This window comes from Ascaphus truei, chromosome 4 (assembly GCF_040206685.1).
Source record: "Ascaphus truei isolate aAscTru1 chromosome 4, aAscTru1.hap1, whole genome shotgun sequence".
NCBI classification, from domain to species: Eukaryota; Metazoa; Chordata; class Amphibia; order Anura; family Ascaphidae; genus Ascaphus; species Ascaphus truei.
The window spans coordinates 328,953,168-328,976,327 of NC_134486.1; the positions used below are offsets into that span (position 1 = coordinate 328,953,168).

At 42.1% G+C, this 23,160-nt stretch overlaps 1 protein-coding gene across 4 annotated transcripts in view; it reads right to left on the minus strand.

Moving 5' to 3' along the window:
* SMAP1 (small ArfGAP 1) overlaps nucleotides 1-23,160 on the minus strand; it is a 421,957-nt gene that overhangs the window by 181,079 nt on the left and 217,718 nt on the right. For 2 of the 4 annotated variants that reach the window (XM_075598066.1, XM_075598065.1), the window contains 2 exons: nucleotides 13,129-13,206; nucleotides 8,901-8,981 (listed from right to left, as the gene is read on the minus strand). The exons of 1 other annotated variant lie outside the window; for it this stretch is intronic. In XM_075598066.1, the coding sequence (XP_075454181.1) occupies nucleotides 8,901-8,981; nucleotides 13,129-13,206 (159 nt within the window). The remainder of the gene's footprint in view (nucleotides 1-8,900; nucleotides 8,982-13,128; nucleotides 13,207-23,160) is intronic. One more of the 4 variants, XM_075598067.1, reaches the window with a different exon arrangement.

Genomic DNA, 23,160 nt, shown 5'->3' on the forward strand with positions numbered 1-23,160 from the left:
ATAATATTCAGCGAATTCATTACTTTCTATTATCAATTTTTAATAAACAGGAATTGACCTTCAGATGCCATAAAAGAAAAAGTCTGTTTTGTTAGGTGCTGCGTACATGATGCTATGTAAATAAATACAAATAAGCAGACAAATTACGTGGAATGGCAACATTTCCAAAATTGAAAACGGTGTTGCGAGAGGTGTCTTTGTCAGAGCCTCTTAACCTTTTGCGTTCCGGAGGGGGCACAGCGTCTGCGGCACATTGTGATCACGTGACTGCTCCTCTTAGGGATCATGTGATAACGGCATCAGCAGTGAGTGAGGTGTACGGAAGAGGACGAGTCCTCCTTGTCTGGCCAGAAAACAATGTCTCCTAGAAAATGAGCAGAAAGCCCATGATGCAACCACCATGTCATTGTGCCCCTCCTCCCCCCGGAGTGTCAGACCCCCACCACATGGATACCCAAAGGGTTAATAACAGGTGACCACATAGCGCTGTTCTGAGATGCCTTCTGCACTGAGATTCCATATTACGCGTTCTGCAAATCTCCCATCATCCCATTAAACTAGAAGCACATTTTAACGGGTAAGAATGTGCATTACACCCTTCTCGCATTTAAAGGGTTAAAAGAGAAAGAAGTTGAAGCACATCTCCTTCGTCGTCCCACTCCGGTGCTGCTGAAGATGCCGTCACATTTCACAGAGGAGAGGCCTTTCACCAACAACTATTAACCATACCCGTAACCTTTAAATATGCATTAAAAAAAAATGGGTGCAGTGAAAGCAAAACCAGATCAATAAGCTCCATAATCGGATCTAATGTATCCAAGGAGATTCTATCAGACTGCGCCAGCGGCTTAAAATTAACCACACAATAAACGCTCGACTTCGGCAATTCAGAATGTGGAAAAGCTTTCAAACTTTTTCAATTTCAACTTTCAATACGCTGTGTAATCTGTACCAGGGGGGCGGAGAGAGGGGGGATTCTCTTCCCTGAATCATATTGTTGCCTGCAGAGTTAACACTGTATTGCTCTTTCACACATTACGTCAGGGGTGGGCAACTCCAGTCCTCAAGGGCCACCAACAGGTCAGGTTTTCAGGCTATCCCTGCATCAGCACAGGTGGCTCAATCGGTCTTCGACTGAGCCACTTGCGCTGAAGCAAGGATATCCTGAAAACCTGTCCTGTTGGTGGTCTTTGAGGACTGGGAGTTGCTCATGCCTGCATTACAGGCAAGGATGGAGTTAAACAAGTGAGCAAAGGCACACTGTTCAAACACTACATCAAAAATTCATAGCTTTGCCGTAAATGTATTACACTTCAAAAAGGTGGTTAAAGTAACAGAATACAGTGGAGGTTTCTAATCAGAGCCCTGAATAGAACGCAACAACAAAATAATAACACAGAAGCAGAATGTTATTTGAACAAGCACGCTCACGCGATCCGCCGCTGGTTGGGAATACACTTTCGGAAATGGGGCATTACCTAAAATACATTTCGATTACTGCTTTGTATACAAGTTCTTTCTAAAGAGCCCTACGGAGAATATCTGCGAGTAAAGCAGTTGACTTTTAATGAGTACATTAGCCAAGACTGCGATGAACGGCTGAATCTCTACAATTCAAGCGAGAGAAACATAGGTGGAAATGTGCAGCTGAGGAGATGACAGGAGACGGAGCCCACTGCATAAATTGCACCATGACATGTCTCAGAACCAGTGATTTCCGAAAAGGCCACTGTCAGTTCTGTATGTGATACCCTTATTAAAGCAGTTGCTCCCATCCAAAAATGAAAATGCTTCAGTTTATGGTAACACTGTAAATAATTGTGTAAGTGGAGCGTACATCAAATGAAAGATATACCTTGATTTTAAAGCAGCCGTTCAAGCAATATCCTATATGTGTGTTTTTTTTTAAATAAATCAATTCTGTACTATGAGAAAATACTTGTATCACTTAAAACAAATATATATGTTTTTAAGGCATTTTTAATGTTTCTAATGTAGGAAGCATTTCCAAAGTGACAGCCCCCTTCCCCTTCTGATATACTCTGGTTCTTGAGCCCCGCCCTCTCTCTAGCAGTGCACCAATTGTATCTAGTAACTGCCTAGTCAATCATATTCTAGGAACTACATTGCCCACAATGCTGTGCAAGAACTGAATTAAATAACCCGGAGCAAGCGATTGATTACAAGAGAAAAGATCGATCTGCAGCTTAGCTAATCACTTGTCAGTGTGCAGATTGTATTGATGCACATATTGAATGGGGAAAAATATATATACATTTTTTTAAACGGCAGCTTGAACTGCAGCTTTAAACACCTACTGCACCGTGTCTCTTCTGTCTAGAAAATGCATTACTTTTAGAAAACAAAATAACACAAAAAGAGAGAATTTAACACACACAGATAATTCTATACACTCCAATGCAGTCATTTGGTCCGTTTTCGGATAAAAATGCCTACTAATGTCAATTTACAGCCGCATCGGAATATACAGAATTTACCCAAAACAAGAGTGGGGGACAAATCTAAGTACAACGGTGATCTTGCGAAAATACAGTCAGTGCATTGTTGCTATTAATAAAATACAAAACCACAAACACAATATACGGCTCACTAAAGTTACAGTGTGATAGTAAATTTGGATGTGCCCATAAGCACCTAGATTGGCGTTGGGTGCAACGGATGAGCTGGTAATGGTATATTTACAAAAATTAGAAAATAGAGGTGTATTGACACCACTACACTCTAACTAGAAGCTCATTAATTGGTGCACTCCCAGGTGGTTAAAACTTAACATTTAATAGGTATCTAACTCAAATAAGATCTACATGCATGAATATAGTTATAAACAACAAATTGTGATTAAAAAGGAAGGGAGATGGAGAGGTAGGGTTGAGCTAAAGGTGTATAGCACGAATAGAATTTACCTAGAATTAAACAGGGTAAATAGGCTATATGAACACCTGAAGTCACCTATTAGGATAGGGCGTAGTATCTCAAGATAGCCACCACTGGTTTAAGCTATGGTATCAGTTGCTGATATATATATGTTGTGCGGCATTAAGCACAGCATACCGATCAAGCCAACCTATGATTGTTAAGTGTAGTGCCAAGCTGTGATAAACCTACATATAATATATTGTGGATAAATAACACTATGATGGTGTTCTTAATCACTAAGGTATAATATCTGCACAGTAGGCACGACACAATCATAGGTTGGTGGTAAGTGGATTAATTCTGTGCAAGATGACAATACTATACACAACATATAAGGAATGAATATAACTGCAACTGGATATAATAGTTACTTAAATCTGATAATCCTTTGTACGCTGATACAATGTAAAAAGCTAGCACTCAAATGTAACTGTTGTGTGTATAAGTGCTGTCGGTGTCTATGAGGTAACATATAAGGTACTTGCATAGGCAAGCGAGAGAACCCCTTTAGAACAAGCACTCGTGGGGTGATAAAGGGTATGGATAGATAAACCTTTATTAAATAATTAGGGTAACAGTGAACACAAAACTCTTAAAAACAAATTAAACAGCTAACTCCCAGTCCTATAGACTAGGCTGGTTGCCATGTAGATGTGTCTATGAGAACTGATAAAGCAAGATAGCCAATGCACAGCACTCAGCCTATCAGCACACAGCGGTACAAGCTGGTGCAAAGACAACAATTAATGAATACAACACACCCTGATGACGTCACTACGCCGAACGCCCTACGCGTTTCCCTCCTACACGGAGATTCTTCAGGGGCGAGTGATCACTCGCCCCTGAAGAATCTCCGTGTAGGATGGAAACGCGTAGGGCATAGTGACGTCATCAGGGCGGGATCGATGGGAGCTGGGTATCGTTGGTAAACTGTACTCTATCCGATTGCCACGGATTTGCTTTCACAAGCTATTGTTCTGCTTTTGTTTCTGTATGCTGTTAGCTATCACACTGGGTGTGTTGTATTCATTAATTGTTGTCTTTGCACCAGCTTGTACCGCTGTGTGCTGATAGGCAGAGTGCTATTAATAAAATAGTTGTTATATAGCCAGGTGCATATTTATTGTATGCAGAGCATTGAATTTTGAGAGGAAGAGGCCAAGTGTACCATAAGTATACACAAAAAATAAATAAGTGTGAGGTTGATGACACTGTACCCAAAACTCTCACCTGGTCTCAGGCACTACTACAAAAAGCCTAATGTAAGCAAGAATTCGAATCCTTAACCAAACTAATTCCAAACTCCTCCAGAAACCCAATCTTAACTTTGCCGTGAAAAATAAACTGAAATTCTTCTTCAACTGGGAGGTCCCAAGACGTTAGGGCAGAGCTTTCCAAACTGTGTGTCGCGACACGTTAGTGTGTCGGCTGCAGTGTGTAGGTGTGTCGCGGGAGAAACCTCTGAGCGGTGTGCAAACTGGGGCCCCTTGAGGGGGCACAGGATTATTTTAGGGGGGGCGCGGGCAGTCAGGGCCGCCAACAGGGGGGTTGCCAGGCCGTGCGCCGTCCCCTCGATAAAACTGGTCACCACAGGGTGACAGGCACGCGCTGGGGGAAAATAAATAACTGATTAAAAATCCCCCCACCTGATTGGTTGGTGTGCAGCCAATCTCTATTCGAGCTGAGGAGGCGCCATTTCCTGCATGGAGCGAAAGGTAGGTACAGCTCCATGCCTCCCTTAGCTCGGATTTAGCCCCCCCCCTCCAATTTGCCCCCCCTCCAATTTGCCCTCCCTGGTCCGATGTGGCACCCCCCTGGTCTGATTTGAACCCCCCTGGTCCGAATTGCCTCCCCCTGTTCTGATTTGGCCCCCACAGTCCAATTTGGCACCCCCTGGTCTAATTTGGCCCTCAAGTTCCGATTTGGCCCCCCTGGTCTGTTTTGGCACCCCCTGGTCTGATTTGCCCCCCCCCCCTGGTCCGATGTGGCACCCCCCTGGTCTGATTTGGTCCCCCTGGTCTGATTTGGTCCCCCTGGTGCGATTTGCCCTCCATGTCCGATTTGGCACCCCCTGGTCTGATTTGCCCCCCCTGGTCCGACTTGGCCCCCCGTGGTCCGATTTGGCACACCCCTGGTCCGAATTGCCCCCTGTTACGAATTGGCCCTCCCTGGTCCGTTTTGGCACACCCTGGTGTGATTTGCCCCCACATGTCCAATTTGGCCCCCCATGTCCGATTTGGCACCCACCTAGTCTGATTTGCCCCCCCACCCCCCCCGGTCCGATTTGCCCCCCCCCGTCCGATTTGCCCCCCATGGTCCGAATTGCCCACTGTTCCGATTTGGCCCCCCCTGGTCCGTTTTGGCACCCCCTGGTCTGATTTGCCCCCCCATGTCCGATTTGTGTGTGAGAGAGAGAGCGTAAGAGTGTAAGAGTGTGTGAGTGTGTGTGAGAGTGTGTGAGAGAGAGAGAGAGAGAGAGTGTGTGAGAGAGAGAGTGTGTGAGAGTGCGAGAGTGAGAGAGTAAATTACTCATAAATGACAACAATCTTGGAAATGTATGTTATTATCTTACAAATCATATATTTAAAAAAAATATAAATGAAAGGTTTTCATGAGATATGTTGGTCCCCATACGTTTCGTTATTACAATTTATGTACGTGTATCTCTTATAAGGGGTTAGTTTAACCTCCGGTCTGCTAGTAAAACTGAATTACTGTGTCGCGAAATGATGCATGTCTAAAAAGTGTGTCACCAACTTGAAAAGTTTGGAAAGCTCTGCCTTAGGGTAACGTGATTCGGACAGAGGTAAAAAATGAAAAATATAAACAGCTGGACAGACCCATTCATACTCTATACAGTAATATTAAAGGGGCAGTACCACTCATACTGGACTTCCGGTTGATGTTCTCCTTCAAATGCCAGCACCCGAGAAAGGTCATTACTCTTTGATAAAGTGCAGAAGATGCACGAAACGCGTCAGAGTTCTTTCTCAAGATGAATTTTTATTTTATTTTATTTGTTGTCATTGCTGTTCATTAAAACTCTTCATTGAAACCATCATCCAGCTTCCCTTTCACTTCCTGCTTCCGGAACGCATGAGGCACTCGTTGGCACGCTGTGCACCGCCATTTCTCCCTCCCTGTCCAGGGAGCTTTCTCCTGTTGTACAAATCGGGCTGAGAGCACGCTGGAACCAGACGGACCACAATACAAAGGTCGTGAGTAACACAACTTTGGACATTGTTATTCACCTTTAAAGGTCTAGCTCTAAGGGTTGCTTGGATGTCATTATTTAGATAGGGGTCAGGGTCCCTTATTCAAATAGGTTCCCTTGACATCCCTTATATTTATCTTCACCCACACCCCTATCAATGAGCATCAATGACCTGATCACCATTTTTACTCACCTTTATAAACCTGGACCCCCCAACAAAAGTGCATCTGAACTTATTATTATGCCATAGCCTTTAATTATTTCTATGGATAAGCAATTAATCTATACTTAGAGCACTGGCAGAGAATATCCTTCTATATTCCTCCACTCATACATATGTAGCGCGCTTTCCCCCACCCTCTGGGAGATATGGCAGCTACGTTGTGTGTGGTGAGTTACCTGTGGCTCACAGGAGGGCCGAGCCTGGGGTGTGTATGATCCGTCTGGTGACAGCGCCTCCACCTGCACGGGATCCTACTATGTTGGATAACCCCGTGAAAGGACCCAATACAAGAATAATAACAATATACCGCCCCCCACCTACTAGGCCTCGCACGGCCATGCCCTCACAGTGTCCTCCAACTCAATGTCCATACCTGATGGATTATTCCCCAAAGTACTGAAGGCCCTTGGGCATCCAACCTCCCGGGTTTCAACAAGCAGCATCCCACCCAAATGTGTGAGACAGCGCTGCCCACAACTACAGTGTGTAAAGTTGGTGCACTTGTTGATACTTGCCGGGTACTCCAGCACCCGGTAGCGCCGTCTGTAGATACGGGGTTATCCGGTCCCATGCCGTCGTCAGGGACAAGTCCGCCTCCGCATTGGGTGGTGTCCAGCAGGAGTGTCCAATCTTTATAGTCTCTCTCTTTCTCAGTGCGGTGATCTGGTCCCAGACCACCGTATCGCCAGTTCACCGCCACGTCCTGGCTGTGTTCCTCGCACTGGTACTACAGGGGCAGTGTCCCTAACTACTGGGCCTGTCCCTGCAGTGACCACAGACTGAGGGGAGTCAGGACCTAGCTGGGGGCTAAGGGGGTCTCTGGCATAGTGCAGGGGTCACAGACGCCCTGCACCTACACACCATACCCCTTCCACGTCCCAGCTCTGCCTGGCGTGCTCCTAGCGCGCACGCAATGTATCTATTGTGGAAGCAGGGAATCCTGGCAGCCCTATTGGCTAGGCTGGCCAATGTGATGAAGCAGCCCCATAACCTTCTGGGGGCTGTAGTTCTCGCGAAACCTCGCACGTGGCATTTCGCCATGCGAGTTCGCAGCCAAGATGGCGGCGCCCTGCAAGGGGAGCCACCGGTAGCCTCCAGCGACCGAGTCGCCTGCCGCAACCTCCCCACACTCCACCCCAGCCTCCGCTGCCAGACGCAGCTGCTGCAAAAGGTAGGGGGCAGACAGGGTACAAGGGGGGACCCAGGCTATACATAGACCTTCCTGTACGAAACTAAAGGCTCCCACTTATACACAGGTCTTACTAAGAGACACTGCCACTTATATATACTCTAGGTCTTACTACGGGACAGTCCCAATTATACACAGGTCTTACTAGGGGATGGTCCCACTTATACACAGGTCTTACTAAGAGACACTGCCACTTATATATAGGTCTTACTGAGGGCCAGTCCCAAGTATACACAGGTCTTACTGAGGGACAGTCCTACTTATATACAGGTCTTATTAAGGGACAATTCCACATATATATATATATATATATATATATATATATATATATATATATATATATACACACACACACACACACACACACACACACACACACACACACACACACACACACACACACACACACACACACGGGCCATTCCATGCAGCATAAATAAATCAGTTGTGAAAAATAATGCAAACTAATTGGCATCCCTAATGTAAGTAAATAGACCCTAACACAAACATTTAAATAATTATTTTTAAAAAACAACATTTATTTTCCTGTGGCGAACCCATAAAATACAATGCATGTCAATGACGTTTATACCGCACCGTTAGTCCTTCTCTGTTAGAAAACCAAATCGGGGTAAGACTATGGTACTAAGCTTGTGGAAGATTGGACATATAATTCATGTTACTATATTTACAAACATACCATAAAGAAAATGACAACAAATGCCTGCAGGTATCTGTTTTATCCAGATCTTACATCACAACAACATCACTGCATTGGTTTCTTCTAGTCTTAGGAGGCACTGCGCATTTAAACAGTGCTGGCTACAGATCGCTTCGTCTTCTCTTAGCGGAAGTTACTAATAAGAAGTGCTCCAGAAACCTCCTGGTCTGACATTGGCTATTTGCTAGTTCCTGAGGCCTGCAGCTTTCAGAACAGCAACAAGTCTCCGGAGGTATCAGGGATCAGATTGTCAAAACGGAAACACAGCAGAAAGTATTGCCTACTTACAGCTCACACTACTACAATAACATGACACTACGGTAAGCACGTTGGGCCATCTTTATCCATTCACTTGCGTGGGCCACAATGTGTCTTATAGAAAAGCAACGCTTTGTAAATATGGGCCTCAGTCCTTTAGAGATCTCTACTTTTAAAACAGATTGACATCAGAGATAGGAACCTAGCAACTAGCACGTCTCTTTACACCAAAGCAGGAGTGATTCATATTTTGCCTCTTTTATACCCGAGGAATAAACACATCATCATACCAGACGGCGTTCTGTAAGTCATGTTGCAAATGAATAGCATCGGTGCAACAACAGCATATGATGGTTACCTTTTCAGCACCAGCAGATTTACTCGTTTTTTCAGCCTCTCTTTCCTTCTTCTTTTCTTCCCTTTTCTTATCCTTCTCTTTCTAAAGCAAGAAAGAAAAAGAAAAAAGGTTAAGAGAATTTCCTGCATTTATATATTATTTGACATGATGAAACGTATGCTCTGTTAACGTATCATATGGGAGTAAGGATGCATACAACACAATGTGTTAGTTGAAGCCTTGTATGACAGGAGATGATGGGGAATGGCAGGGTGGCAGACCTGTTTGAGACATGTAAATGTGCTCGCAAGTGGTATTTCTATTTGTTGTACAGTACGGTGGAGGGTTTTTGTCACTTTTTTACTCACCATAACTTGTTTTGAATCTGGTTATACCACATACCAATACTGGCTATGCACTTCTTTAACCGAGGCAGTGCTGATAAAGCTGTGTAATACAGCAGGCATAAGCTTATAGGCCTCCGTGTTAAAATGGACAAGAAGCAAAGAGTGACACTGTGTGTGCTCATTTGCATGTGATACCCAGAATCCCCTGCTGCAGTGGCGGCACTGTATGCCAAGAGATAATGGGGAAAGGCAGGGTTGCAGGTCTGTCTGAGACGTGAATTTACTCACAAGTGGGTACGGGTGGAGCGCTTCGGTCCCATTTTTACTCACCATAAACTTGTTTTGTGCGCAGCAAAAAAATAAATGCAAAGAGGTTGTCAACAGGTATCCCACTACAGCAGCTCATACAATCAGTATAGTAGTTGGGACATCGTTTATGTAGTCATTTAAAATGCAATAAGAAAGGAGAATGAGGAGTTTTTGGAGTCGTCTAGAATTGGTTATTTCCCCACCCTTGTACCCTGTAACTATGGGGGTCTACCTCCATGCCATCTTTAAACAGAACAGGGCATGGATACAATTCAATAAAGAGCTATGGTTCGAATTGGCTCTAGTGCATGGGAACTCCCATTCAATAGCATGGGAGTTTCCGTGCGGTAGCAACGAGTCAGCACTATTGCACTTTATTGAATAAGTCCCCATGAGTCTGAGGCTCAGTGGTGCTTACACCATTTTCAAGGTTAACGCCAACTTTTAAAAACCTTTAGCACTCATTAGGCAGAGTGCGCCAGACATCGGGATTTCTAAACTAGCTTAAAAGCTATACACTGCACTTTATATCATTAACATTTATATTTACTAGAAGCTTATAGGTCAAATGAAACCGAACAATACACCCACAAAGGGCAATTCCAGCAGTATTGGAAACTTGTACAATTGTACAGAACTGTTGAAAATCTGTCAATATTTCAAGATTTGCTTTAAAAAAATAAAAAAAATTAAAAAAGTCAGATATGGAACGTCAATTATTGTTTGTACCTGTGTCTTTCCCCACAAATTTCTAAAACAAATGTCCTTAAATATATCTACATCTCTCAAACAAGTACCCCACCATACAGTATGCCAGTTCCACCATCAATAACAGCAGATACACCTTTTGGTTATAAAAGAATGGTGGTGTTACCAGGTGTAGCAAATGATCACCAGTGTTTAGACTGCAGTTATAAAAGGTTCTGTTTTGGCCATTCAAAGCATAAGCACACACATTCTGTCACACTTGGCTTCCCGAGTCGCATGGCTAATGACAAACTATCTCAGAACCTACTGAGAATTCTCTCTGGCTAAGCTTGGGACAAAAAGGAGAAGCGTATCCAGAGACTTCCATAGAATCACACAGAAGAAGGACGGTTTAGGCGAGAATTAAATCAAAGAGCTGTTTGCTCCAACACTAAACCAATGGTTGGCCATCTGTAGCCCCTATAGCTTGTGTACATGTTTGTGTTGATTTAGAATACATAGAAAAGTGCAGGTTATATTTCTCAATTATGCTCAATGTTTTTTTCCCAACACCTTTTAAAGGTATAGGGGGATTTTTTACCTACTTTTTTCGCTTCATTACAGGGCACACTTGTGACTATATTAGATTGCCCATTAAAAACTCATATGAAAAATAAAAGAATCAGGTCCAGCCACTTGGAATGCCCCTACATGGGGTCTCAAGTAATTAAAAAGTATCACAAGTGGGTGCGAAGACAAAAAAAAAAAACTAGTAGAAGATCATGCAAAAATGTTGTCAAGCACACCAAAAATTAAAACAGTCAAAAGGTGACAAAAAATGTAATTTAATGACTTAAGAAGTCATAACAGCATCCAACATTTCGGTGCAGACAGGCACCTTCATTAAAAACTCAGAAATCCTGGAGCTGGTAGTCAGGGACACAAACATGACTCCCGTTTCTGGCTACAACTCTATAATCTTTTTTTTTTTTGTAGTAAAATCAAATATTTAGAGGATACAGAATTATAGATGCAATCCTACATACCTGGAAAAAAAATAAGTACAAATGACACAGGAACGTGCTCACAAGTGGTATCATTAGAGCTTTACAGAGATACAGTTGTGTGAAAAAGAAAATTCTGTACACCCTTGTTTAATTCCATGGTTTTACATATCAGGACATAATAACAATCATCTGTTCCTTAGCAGGTCTTGAAATTAGGTAAATACAACCTCAGATGAACAACAACACATGACATATTATACTGTGTCATGATTTAACAAAAATAAAGCCAAAATGGAGAAGCCATGTGTGAAAAACTAAGTACACATTCAATAGCTTGTAGAACCACCTTTAGCAGCAATAACTTGAAGTAATCGTTTTCTGTATGACTTTATCAGTCTCTCACATCGTTGTGGAGGAATTTTGGTCCACTCTTCTTTACAACCTTGTTTTAGTTCATTGAGGTTTGTGGACATTTGTTTATGCACAGTTCTCTTAAGGTCCAGCCACAGCATTTCAATCGGGTTGAGGTCTGGACTTTGACTGGGCCATTGCAACACCTTGATTCTTTTCTTTTTCAGCCATTCTGTTGTAGATTTGCTGGTGTGCTTGGGATCATTGTCCTGTTGCATGACCCAATTTCGGACAAGCTTTAGCTGTCGGACAGATGGCCTCACATATGACTCTAGAATACTTTGGTATACAGAAGAGTTCATGGTCGACTCAATGGCTGCAAGATTCCCAGGTCCTGTGGCTGCAAAACAAGCCCAAATCATCACCCCTCCACCACCGTGCTTGACAGTTGGTATGAGGCGTTTGTGCTGATATGCTGTTTGTTGTTTTCGCCAAACGTGGCGCTGTGCATTATGGCCAAACATCTCCACTTTGGTTTCGTCTGTCCAAAGGACATTGTTCCAGGAGTCATGTGGTTTGTTCAGATGCAACTTTGCAAACCTAAGCCGTGCTGCCATGTTCTTTTTAGAGAGAAGAGGCTTTCTCCTGGCAACCCTTCCAAACAAACCATACTTGTTCAGTCTTTTTCTAATTGTACTGTCATGAACTTTAACATTTAACATGCTAACAGAGGCCTGCAGAGTCTGAGATGTAACTCTTGTTTTTTATTGCAATTTCTCTGAGCATTGCACGGTCTGACCTTAGGGTGAATTTGCTGGCATGTCCACTCCTGGGAAGATTGGCAACTGTCTTGAATGTTTTCCACTTTTGAATAATCTTTCTCACTGTAGAATGATGGACTTCAAATTGTTTGGAAATGGCCTTATAACCCTTCCCAGATTGATGGGCAGCAACAATTGCTTCTCTAAGATCATTGCTGATGTCTTTCCTCCTTGGCATTGTGTTAACACACACCTGAATAATCCAGACCAGAAACTGCTAAAACGTAGGCTTTTATAGAGGTGGTCACACTTGCTGACGATCAATTAATCAAGAACATTTGATTAGCAGCACATGTCTGCTATTTAGCATCTTAATTCCTATGGAAGCAGTAAGGGTGTACTTCGTTTTTCACACACAGCGTCTCCATTTTGGCTTTATTTTTGTTAAATAAATCCTGACGGTGTAATATGTCATGTGTTGTTCATCTGAGGTTGTAATTACCTAATTTTAAGGCATGCTAAGGAACAAATGATTGTTATTATGTCCTGATATGTAGAACCATAGAATTCAAAGAGGGTGTACTTTATTTTTCACAAAACTGTATCTGCCCCAATACCAACCACCAAACTGTCCTACAGTATATTAGTGTGGCATATAAAACAGCCCATACAGGCAGCATGAAAAATAATTTCAGATTCACATTGTATCCAACTTGGAAATCCTCTGTGCACCATATTACAACATGTTGCCTGCCTGCAAATTTCTCACTAGAAAATGAGATGATACCTCCAATTTGCTTTTCTCAGCAGCAGCTTGCAGAGAAGGAGAGGATGCCAGGGGCTGCACAGCATCAGAGGACGACGTCTGTACAAAGCAGATGAAAGAGATGAGGAGAGAAGCAAAGCAGATGATCAGAATTAGTTAACGGCAGAGCAGGCAAAGCAACATATGATTTTATTTTCTCACCAGGTATAGCGCACCTGGCAAAAATCAGAAAGAGACAGTGACAGCTCAAAGCAACAATCTGATCTGTATTATATACATCTGAACATCCAGTGGCATTTTGAAAGCAACAGTATCACTAATCTGACCACTGTAAGATAGGTGGCTAAGTAAGTGGTGCTAAATCTGCCTCATGTAGTCCCAGCATTTTGTACACTTTGTTCCCTGCAGATTAAAATATACAGGATTCTTATCAAACTACCTGACAACAAGTGAGAGGTGTTTAGGAAAACATGAATAGCTAGTCTTGCTTGGGGCATCTGCTGCCTGTTGTAATGACACATACAGTATGGTTATGAGACCAGATTTAATAATGAATGCGTTGAGGACGCAGCTGAATGAGGGCGTTTGCGCTAAAGCAGAGGACCATATTTGCAGGGTGATCAAGAAAATGTGCATCAAAGACAGCGTTCTAGTCTTCATAAGGGGGAGGAACGTTTTCAAGGTATTTTAGCAGCCTGGGAAACCAATTTTCTACCAGCTGTTTGCAGGGTAATTTTTCTGACTGTTCCTAAAAGCCCTAGATGAGCTAGGGCAGGAGTTGAGTCCCAACTCCAGTTGAGACCAGCTGTATAGGCAAGCATCTTAATTATAGTGCAGGCTAAGTTCTACTTCTTGCCCTTTCTATAATTTAGTTGAAACACTAGGAGGGGCGACTGCCCCCTCCTTAGGCCGCGCTTATAGTGCTGGCGACCGCGACCGATGACGTCACCTGTCGCCGTCGCCACCAGCAAAAGTTATAACTTGATTTTCAGCGACTGTCGCCAGCGACGTCACGAAAGGGGACGGCCCGCGGTCTCTGATTGGTTTAGAGACAGTCACATGTGGCGACTGTCTCTAAAAAATCAAATAGACCAGGCTTCAAAATTTTGGGTCGCTCTGTCGCCCTTCCTATAAGCGCTTGCGACGGAGTCAATGTATTTGATTCGAACCGACGACGCGTTGCCAGGCACTATAAGCGCAGCCTTAGCTAATCAAAAATGGCCATATTGATGTACAGTATAGCAATATAGAATACCACTTCACAGTTCTGACCCAAATTCATCAAACCCTACAAAACAAAGAGAATATAGCTAAACAGTGTTATGGTTCCAGCTGGTCACTCATCCAATTAACTTGAGTTTTGCCACCAAAGTCTCCTAATGTATGTCAATGCTTGCTGGGGAGCAGGAGGAGTAGCCACCATACAGACAAAAGTTAAGAGGTCTTTATCATCTAAAAGGTAAAGAAGCTATCTGGGACTTTTACATCACAATAAAGTAAAAGCACACATGCCAGATTTCAAACTGAACAAAAAACATGTGTAACCAAACCAGCAATACAACTTCTTGTGGGAGCAAAGAATGCTGCAGCAGTCAGCACTGTATCCTGTATCAGTGCAGTTCAAATCAAAAGCCATGTTTGTAGTGATTCACAGTGATAACTTTACTTCATAATGAAGATCTGCATATCTTAACATCAGTTTTTCTCCTACTGAGATCATTGTTGCACAGTTTCACAATGGTACAGTATATGCTGAACAAGAGCTGCTATTTTATGGGTACACAGTACACTGTAATAGGTTCAGTGTTTCGAAGGTATGAGAGGAAGGAAGCCTTTCAAGCAATGAATTTAAGTTAAACATGATAATCATTCTGTCTTTACACACCGAGTGAGAGCACGTTACCATTGCATTTAACATAATACAATTTAACAAATGATCCAGGAAAGAGATCATTAGAAATACCCTATTTCCTCGATTCTAAGACGCACCTTTTTTCCGATTTTCACATGTCTGAAATCGGGGTGCGTCTTAGAATCGATGTATTAAAAAAAATAAAAACAAGTGTCTATAGCACTAACCCCCTCTTTTCACTTACCATGTTTCAGGAGAGGTCCCATGTCAGCGGAGGACAAAGCGGGTGGCGGGTGTGTGGCGGGAATGGTCCCAAGTCTGCAGGTGAATGAAGATAAGAAGTCAGCGGACGGGCTTGCGGCAGGAGATCATAATAGCAGGAGAGTCGAGGAGGAGCAAAGCGGCATAGGGGAACGGCTGGGAGGTGCACACTGTAACCGGAAGTCAGACACCGGTCAACTTCCGGTGTTAGTGTGCACCTCACAAGCCGTTCCCCTATGCAGCTCTACTCCTGCTCAGCTCTCCTGCTATTATGATCTCCTGCCGCCGTCACCGCCCGCCCGCCCACTGTCTTCTTATCTTCATTCACCTGCAGACTTGGGACCTATCCTGCCGCACCCCCGCCCCCTCTCCTGCCACCGCCCGCTTTATCCTCCACTGACATGGGACATCTCCAGAAACATGGTAAGTGAAAAAGTAATTTTCCTCGATCATAAGGGCCAAATCGATGGTGCGTCTTACAATCGAGGAAATACGGTAAAAGAGTTTCTTCAAATACTTCATATATATGATATCACAAGTAAAGTTAAAGTATTTGGTAAAAGATGGCACAAGAGAAAGGAAAGCTGTGCCTATGAACTACACTGGCGACACACTTTATTCGAGCTCGGCTAGTCCCACGAATTCGGGTATACCCGGGTGTATTGAGGTTTGTGACTGTTTTCTGCCCGAGTGCATTGCGTTATTTTCCAGGCAGGGATTGAAGTATTTTATTCCCGCTGGCTGCAATACTGCACAGTATATATATATATACTGCATTACAATTCATGAATTTATGCCATCTGGTAAACACGCGAAGCATTGCAGCCTATTAAATCCTAATCATTATCATTTAACAGATCAGCCGCCCGTCAGCCAGGCATGAACCCAGGCTGGGAAGGCAAACGCAACGGGGCTTGTCTGAGGTGAGGAGCGGCGCATTCCAGGTATCTGCCAGGTACATACTGGGTATTTGCTCGAATAAAGTGTGTCGGTGCAGTATAACAGTCCACACACTAGATAATATTGGAACACCAAGGTTGAAACAACAATAGACTTTGCATAGCAAAGCATTTTGGGCCATTCCAGTAGTATAAATGCACTAAATAAGAAAAGGTTAATACAATGTTAAATGCAGGTTTTCATGCAGCACAGAGGATCACGGTGTGTGTTGTACTGTTGTTGCTTATTCAGCTACAGTATGAGAACTCACCAGTAGCACTTGTGTGAATGTTTGGAAGTTTAACAGTATTATTAGTATGTTTTCCAAAACTATGCAGTCATTTTAAAACTGAGTAAGGGGACATCATTGCTTGAAATTATGAATCTGAGAGCAAAATAATTCTTACAGGTAACAGACAAAAGCATTGTGCAGTGGCCTGCCCACTTACACACACACGTTTAAACATGCACAGTTGCTATAATGATAAATCAATGCAGAAGCCTTTCCCCCTGCAGTATCAGAGCGCATAACCTCATTTGCAATGTTATTTTTTCTGAATTACCCAGAGGTATTAGGTTGAATAGTTATGTAGGTAGCAGTAGCCATTTACACATGAAAATTGGTTTCAACTAAAAGCATTCTTCCTCCCTGATTTCTGCATGTGCAGTTGATCACTTTAATTGAACCATTATCCCTCTCTGTTCCCTTCCCTCCTAAAAACACATCCGAGGAATGTGCTCACACTGAGCACTAAATCTCATCCGCCATAAACCTGACATCTCTATGCTGCCCTCACATGTCAATAATGCTTAAATGGGAAGCACAAAACCCAAATCAAGCCACTCATCTCATCTAAGCTTACAACAACGTCATACTAAAACCTGATTTCAGCACATAATTATGACAGTCTACATGCTATACTTTAAATATATATATATATATATTTGTTTACATGGTGTTTTGTTTATTAAAAAAAAAAGATTATTATTATTAGAATTATTTATTTTCTGGCTACAAATATAGAATTTGACAGAAGATCAGGGAGAATTTGGTTGATGTTTAATGTTGCTTGAAAAGTTGGCATCATGTCTCATGATGTTTGATATTAATAAATGCAGCTATGCATTTGGGTAGCAATAAGAAACATGCTATCTTACATACTGCTGCGGCACAGTTTATTCGAGCATTTGCCCGTTCTGTGCCGCAGCAGTAGCCTGGCGCGCGCCCGAGAGTGACGGGCGCGCGCCGAAGCAGCGGAAGAGCGCCCTCCGATCGGGGCGCTCTCCCTACCGCTGCCGGGTCCGCCGGGTCCCCCGGAACCCCCTGCCGCTGTCCCGCGATCGCGGGACACCAGGGCTCCCTCGGGGAGCCCCTGGACGCGCGTGCAGGGGGCGCACGCTCCCGAAGACGAGGGGCGGCCACTAGCAAGCCGGGAAATCTCCCGGCTTGCGGATCTGGCCGCAGTGTGATAAACTGTGTCGCCAGTGTACATAAAGGGAAACAAATAATGGCAAGCTTTTCTGAAACATTAATGTAGGCAACAGCTTTTATACAAAAAATAAATAGAACAGTCCAAATCAGGTTTCTTCACTTTATCGGGGCATCTAAACAAAGATATGATTACTATGGGCACTTTTATCCTGGATCAATTTAAAGGTCTTGCAGATAACCTCCTTACCAATAAACTATGACAAATAAGACTAGTTCTCTGACTAATACTGTATTACTGCAGAACAGTGCAACGGGCAGTGAGTGCGTGGACTTTACTCTGTAACACAAGGGGTTCTCAACTCCCATCCTCAAACCCCACCAACAGGTCAGGTTTTAATGATATCCCTGCATCAGCACAGGTGGCTCAATCAGCCCCTGCTTCAGCACAGTTTCCGACTGAGCCAGAGTTTGAGCCAGCTGTGCTGAAGCAGATATATCCTGAAAACCTGACCTGTTGGTGGCTCTTGAGGACTGCAGTTGGCCACCCCTGCTTATGCCCTGAGAGCATCTCCGCCCTTGTTCATCTTGGTAACTAAAAACGAAAGTGACCGGGAACATTAAACACAATATAAAAGAGAAGTTCTTGTATTCATCTCAAAAGATCCAATTGCAATATACGTGAATATGGACTAATTGGAAAGGTCCAGTAACAAATATTAACAAACATACAATACATACCATGTTAAGAAAATAGTTAATTTCCTGAAAAATATTTTTTTTTTTTTAAACGCAGCAACGTCAAACAAAGGGAGCAGCGAAACCCATTTAAGTTCCTTCAAGCTTACAATGTTAATTTTTTTTTTTAAACTTGATGTTTAATTAAAAGGCAATTTTTAGAAAGTGTAAACACATGTCGTTTTTACAAATCCCAACACAAATGGTAATTATAAAAGTACTGTATGATTTACTGTACAATTTGGTGCAATTCCCACTCGCACCATTTTGTGTAATGTCATTATGGATCATTTATACATTTTTTTTTCAGGGGTGCTCAACTCCAGTCCTCAAGCCCCCCTCAACAGGTCAGGTTTTCAGGATATCCCTGCTTCAGCACAGGTGGCTCAATCAGTCCCTTGCTTGTGGAGTCAGTGAACCCCCAACAGAAACATTATTCAATGTAGTTGCTGATGAACTCACTGTTTAGCAGCATAGGAATTGCATAGTGCTGTGATTTTGTGATACAGATGCAGTGGCTGTTATTCGAACACTTTACGCGGGGTAAACCTTGGAATACCCATGTCATGGCGCGGGATTTCTTCCAACCGTACCGCCTTAAGACGCGAGTGCAGAAAATGGCATTTTAGTGTTCTGGCTTTTAAACACAAAATTAACACAGTAGCACAGTACTGTACACATTACAATTCATTCATTTCATTGCACCCAAAGAAGCAGAATCCATGATATTGAAACAATGCAACCGCGATAAGCGTGGGTGCCTGGGGCGATCGGCCGCATTAATGCCACGTGGAGTACAGCAGCGCGCACGAAAACAGCTCCGTGATTTGTTCGAATAACGGCCACTGCATCTGTATGTTCGGGGAACTGCACCTCTAGGCAGCTGCAGTGGTAGGTGAGTGAGCTACTGTTTTGTCTTCTGCTGTACAGATTTAATTTGAAATTATGTTTCTTCTTGTAACTGCGAAATGCATTTAGTGATAAGCAGCAGGTTTTATAAAATTATACAAAAGTACCATGAGATAGTCTAATTAAAATCACTACATAATTGCGTGCTAACTGTTTTAACTGCAGGGTTTACAGTAGTGGCAAAAACAGCATTAAATAGACCATCCAAAGCAACTTCCTTCAATGGGTTTCACCAGGTACCCCCTTGTTCTGTGTAATTGAACCATTAGGTGCTTTGCATGAGTGTGGTTCTCAGCAGTATCATAACTTCATTTTAAAATCTGAGAAACAAACACACACTGTCATACAATTATCAGAAACCTTAGGAGCCCTATTAGAAATACTCATTGGTGCTTAGATCAGCAGAGTACAGTGTGTATGATGAACTATAGCCACAGAACATCTGCGCTCACTGAACCTGTTCAGGTAGCCAGTTCAAAGCAGAACTTCCTCATACCAGCAAACCACCAAGTTGTAACTAGTCTTTTCTTTTACATTTCTTCTCATATAACCTGGAATGAGGGGTCATTGAGAGCACATCTATCGTGGTCACTCCCCCAGAAGCCCCTACTAGTTCTTAAACTACATTTGTCATCAATGAGTGTATTTAGTAAGATCATGATGGCGAAATGCATATGTTCAAGGCCTCAAAACATCCCCCTATTTTAGTAATGTGATATATAAAAAACCCAACAAATTAAAGTAAAAGACACAAAATTTGCTCATTCATATACTCCGAAAAAAATCTTTCTAAACCCGCTCTGTTCAGAAATATGTCTCGTCATAAGACATCTTAAGAATATAAGCGTTATTTAGCAGAGCTTTTAAAGCACACAACGTTTCAGGGAACCCCCTTCTCAGGGGTTTTATTTCCAGCTGGAGGTGGTTCCCTGAAACGTTGTGCACTTTAAAAGCTCTGCTAAATAACGCTTATAATCTTAAAATGTCTTTTGACGAGAACTATTTCCGACCAGTGCAGCTTTAGATTTTTTTCTAGTACTACAATCCATGGCATACTGTACCTCTAAGTCAGCACTAGCCCTTATACCTACAATCCTATAGATACCTGAAAAGGAGTGCGGTAAGATCAACGCGTTTCTTTCTGCTATTGATATACTCCAGGTCATGTGTCGACCCATAGTAGGAAATGTGTCTCAAATGCACACAGGTCAGTTCTTACTTTAAAGAAGCTGCCATAGATGTTTAGTCTATTTGTTTATTTTGTGAAAAATCTAGGATATTTCTGTGCCAAACTTGCTCTCTCATATGCTTCTTAAACACGTATCCTAAGTTATGCCGAGGTGAAAGCAGTGTGTGTTTAGCAGATCCATCACTCATTTTGTTGAGACAAGGGGGACTCTACTGAAAAGGGGAACAATCCACAATAATTATGCAACTGGGGAAAGGGAACAATTAAAAAAATATATATTTCACATTAAAGAACAAAAATACAGGCAGTCCTCGTTTTACAACGCTTCGCTTTACAACGAATGGCTTATCCAACGCTATGCAATGCATACCTATATTCATTTTTACAACGCCAAAATGGCTAATCCAACGGTCATACGACGCTTTGCAACGTTGTGTATGTCTATATATATTTATACACACACATTCACATAAACAATATTGCAAAGCGTCGTAAGAGCGTATATATATATATATATATATATATATATATATATATATATACAGTGTTCGACAAACCTATACATTTGCTCGCCCCGGGCGAGTGGATTTAATCCCCGGGCGATAAATATTGGCCCAAGCAGCACACGTTTGGTACTAGGTGGCGAGTAGATTTTTTTGTGTGGCGAGTAGATTTTTTGGTGATTTGTCAACCACTGTGTATATATATATATATATATATATATATATATATATATATATATATATATATATAATATTATACTATATAATATTATACTATATAATATTATACTATATAATATATTATTTATTATGTTATATTATATATAATACAGTTTATACACTATATAATGTATGTGTGTGCTGCATATCTTATTGCCTGCATAAAATATTTGTTGTATTTTAGTGTTAAAAATGCCTTCAGGAATGGAACCTTTCATTTAAACAGTGTTCCTATGGGAAAACGTGTTTCGCTTTACAACGTTTCGCTTTACAACGCCATTTTGAGTAACGCATTGTGTCGGATAACCGAGGACTGCCTGTAATCATTTTATTTAGCCATTCTATAGTTCAAATTGGTTAATGATCTACTGATATCAATAAATCAAACACCATTTGATGCTGTATTCATATATTAAGAAAAAAAGCAGCTTCCTCAAATGACTGATGAGCATCGAAAATATTGGTCTGAACATTAATCCCATTTGTTCCCCCTGTATTCCCACATAAACCAGTTTCAGATCAACTTCCATGATGGGATGAGCGAGCAAAGTGACGACTTCAGCTAGACTTTGTGGCCTCTTTTGGTTGTCTGTTTTTTGTGCGTGTGTTCTCTCCACAGGTCAAACACCTCGGACTGATTCTCTTGACATTTTGTGGGTACCTTTCTGCCATCCTGACATAGATCTGCCACAAGTTTCAACCAAATCGGTGCAGCCCCCATCTTGGAATTATTGATTATTGTTTTTGAAAAAAACTGAAACGGTACTGGATACAAAATATTAAATGTATTATTGTGCCACTTGTACTAAATTTTCAGACAATTTGCTTGAACCATTTCAGAGAAATTAAATATTTAAAAAGAAAATAAATTGGTAACCACAGTAACAAACACTGTACAACAGCCTGTAGCTTTACTTTGACATATAGGTGGCAGTGATAATTATTTATTTTGATGGTTTTGATTGTTTTTTCATGATATCCACTATCTCAGAATTTATATTGTATTAAACGGGGTATGGATAGAAGGGAAGAAAATATAATAACACCACTGTATAAATAATTAATTATTAAGACTACAGTACACATTGAACATAGAGTACAGTTTTGGGGACAACTCCGTAAAAAATACATAATGAAACCAGAGAAAGTGCAGAGAAGAGCCACCAAATTAATAACGGGGATGGACAATCTGATGTATGAGGACGGGCTAGCTACATTTCTTTACATTAGAAAAGAGGCGTTTAAGGGGGGACATGACAACTATACAGTATACAAATATATTCAGGGTCAATAAAAGGAGCTTTAAAAAGAACTATTCATGCCAAGAGCAGTACAAATGGCACAGGTCATCCCTTAAGTTTGGAGGAAAGGTGATTTCACCAGCAACAAAGAAAAGGGTTCTCTTTACACTAAGGGCATTTACAATGTGGAATTCATTACTCATGGAGACTGTGATTGCAGATACAAAAGGAAATCATTCTTTTTTTTTAAGAAAGGAAAGGTATACAGGGATATATAAAATAAGTAAACATGTGAAGGTTGTTGATCAAGGGAGAAATCCGATTTCCCCTCCCCGCCACCTCCTTTATGAGCATTGGATGATGTTGCACTGGGGTTTTGTGTTTGCCTACATCTGCATCAAAATACTGTATTTACTGTAAATACAAATATAAGATACATATATGTAACGGGTATTCCCTGTGAATACAGACGCTACTACCTGCTGTGTATACCTGTGTGGCTCTCAGGAGCCTAAGCCTCCGCTCGGGGAGCCTGGGGTACATACATATAACACAATCTCGTGGTGCAACGCCTCCACCTACGATGGCTCCCACCAGAGGGGGAGTGGTTCCTCGCAGGACAAATATATATATATATATATATATATATATATATATATATATATATCACTCCACACACAGCATGTAAAATAACCAATGACTTTACTGGCGCAAACATACTTATTCATATATTAACAGGTGTCCCTCTCTAGAGGAGACACTAACTACTGCGT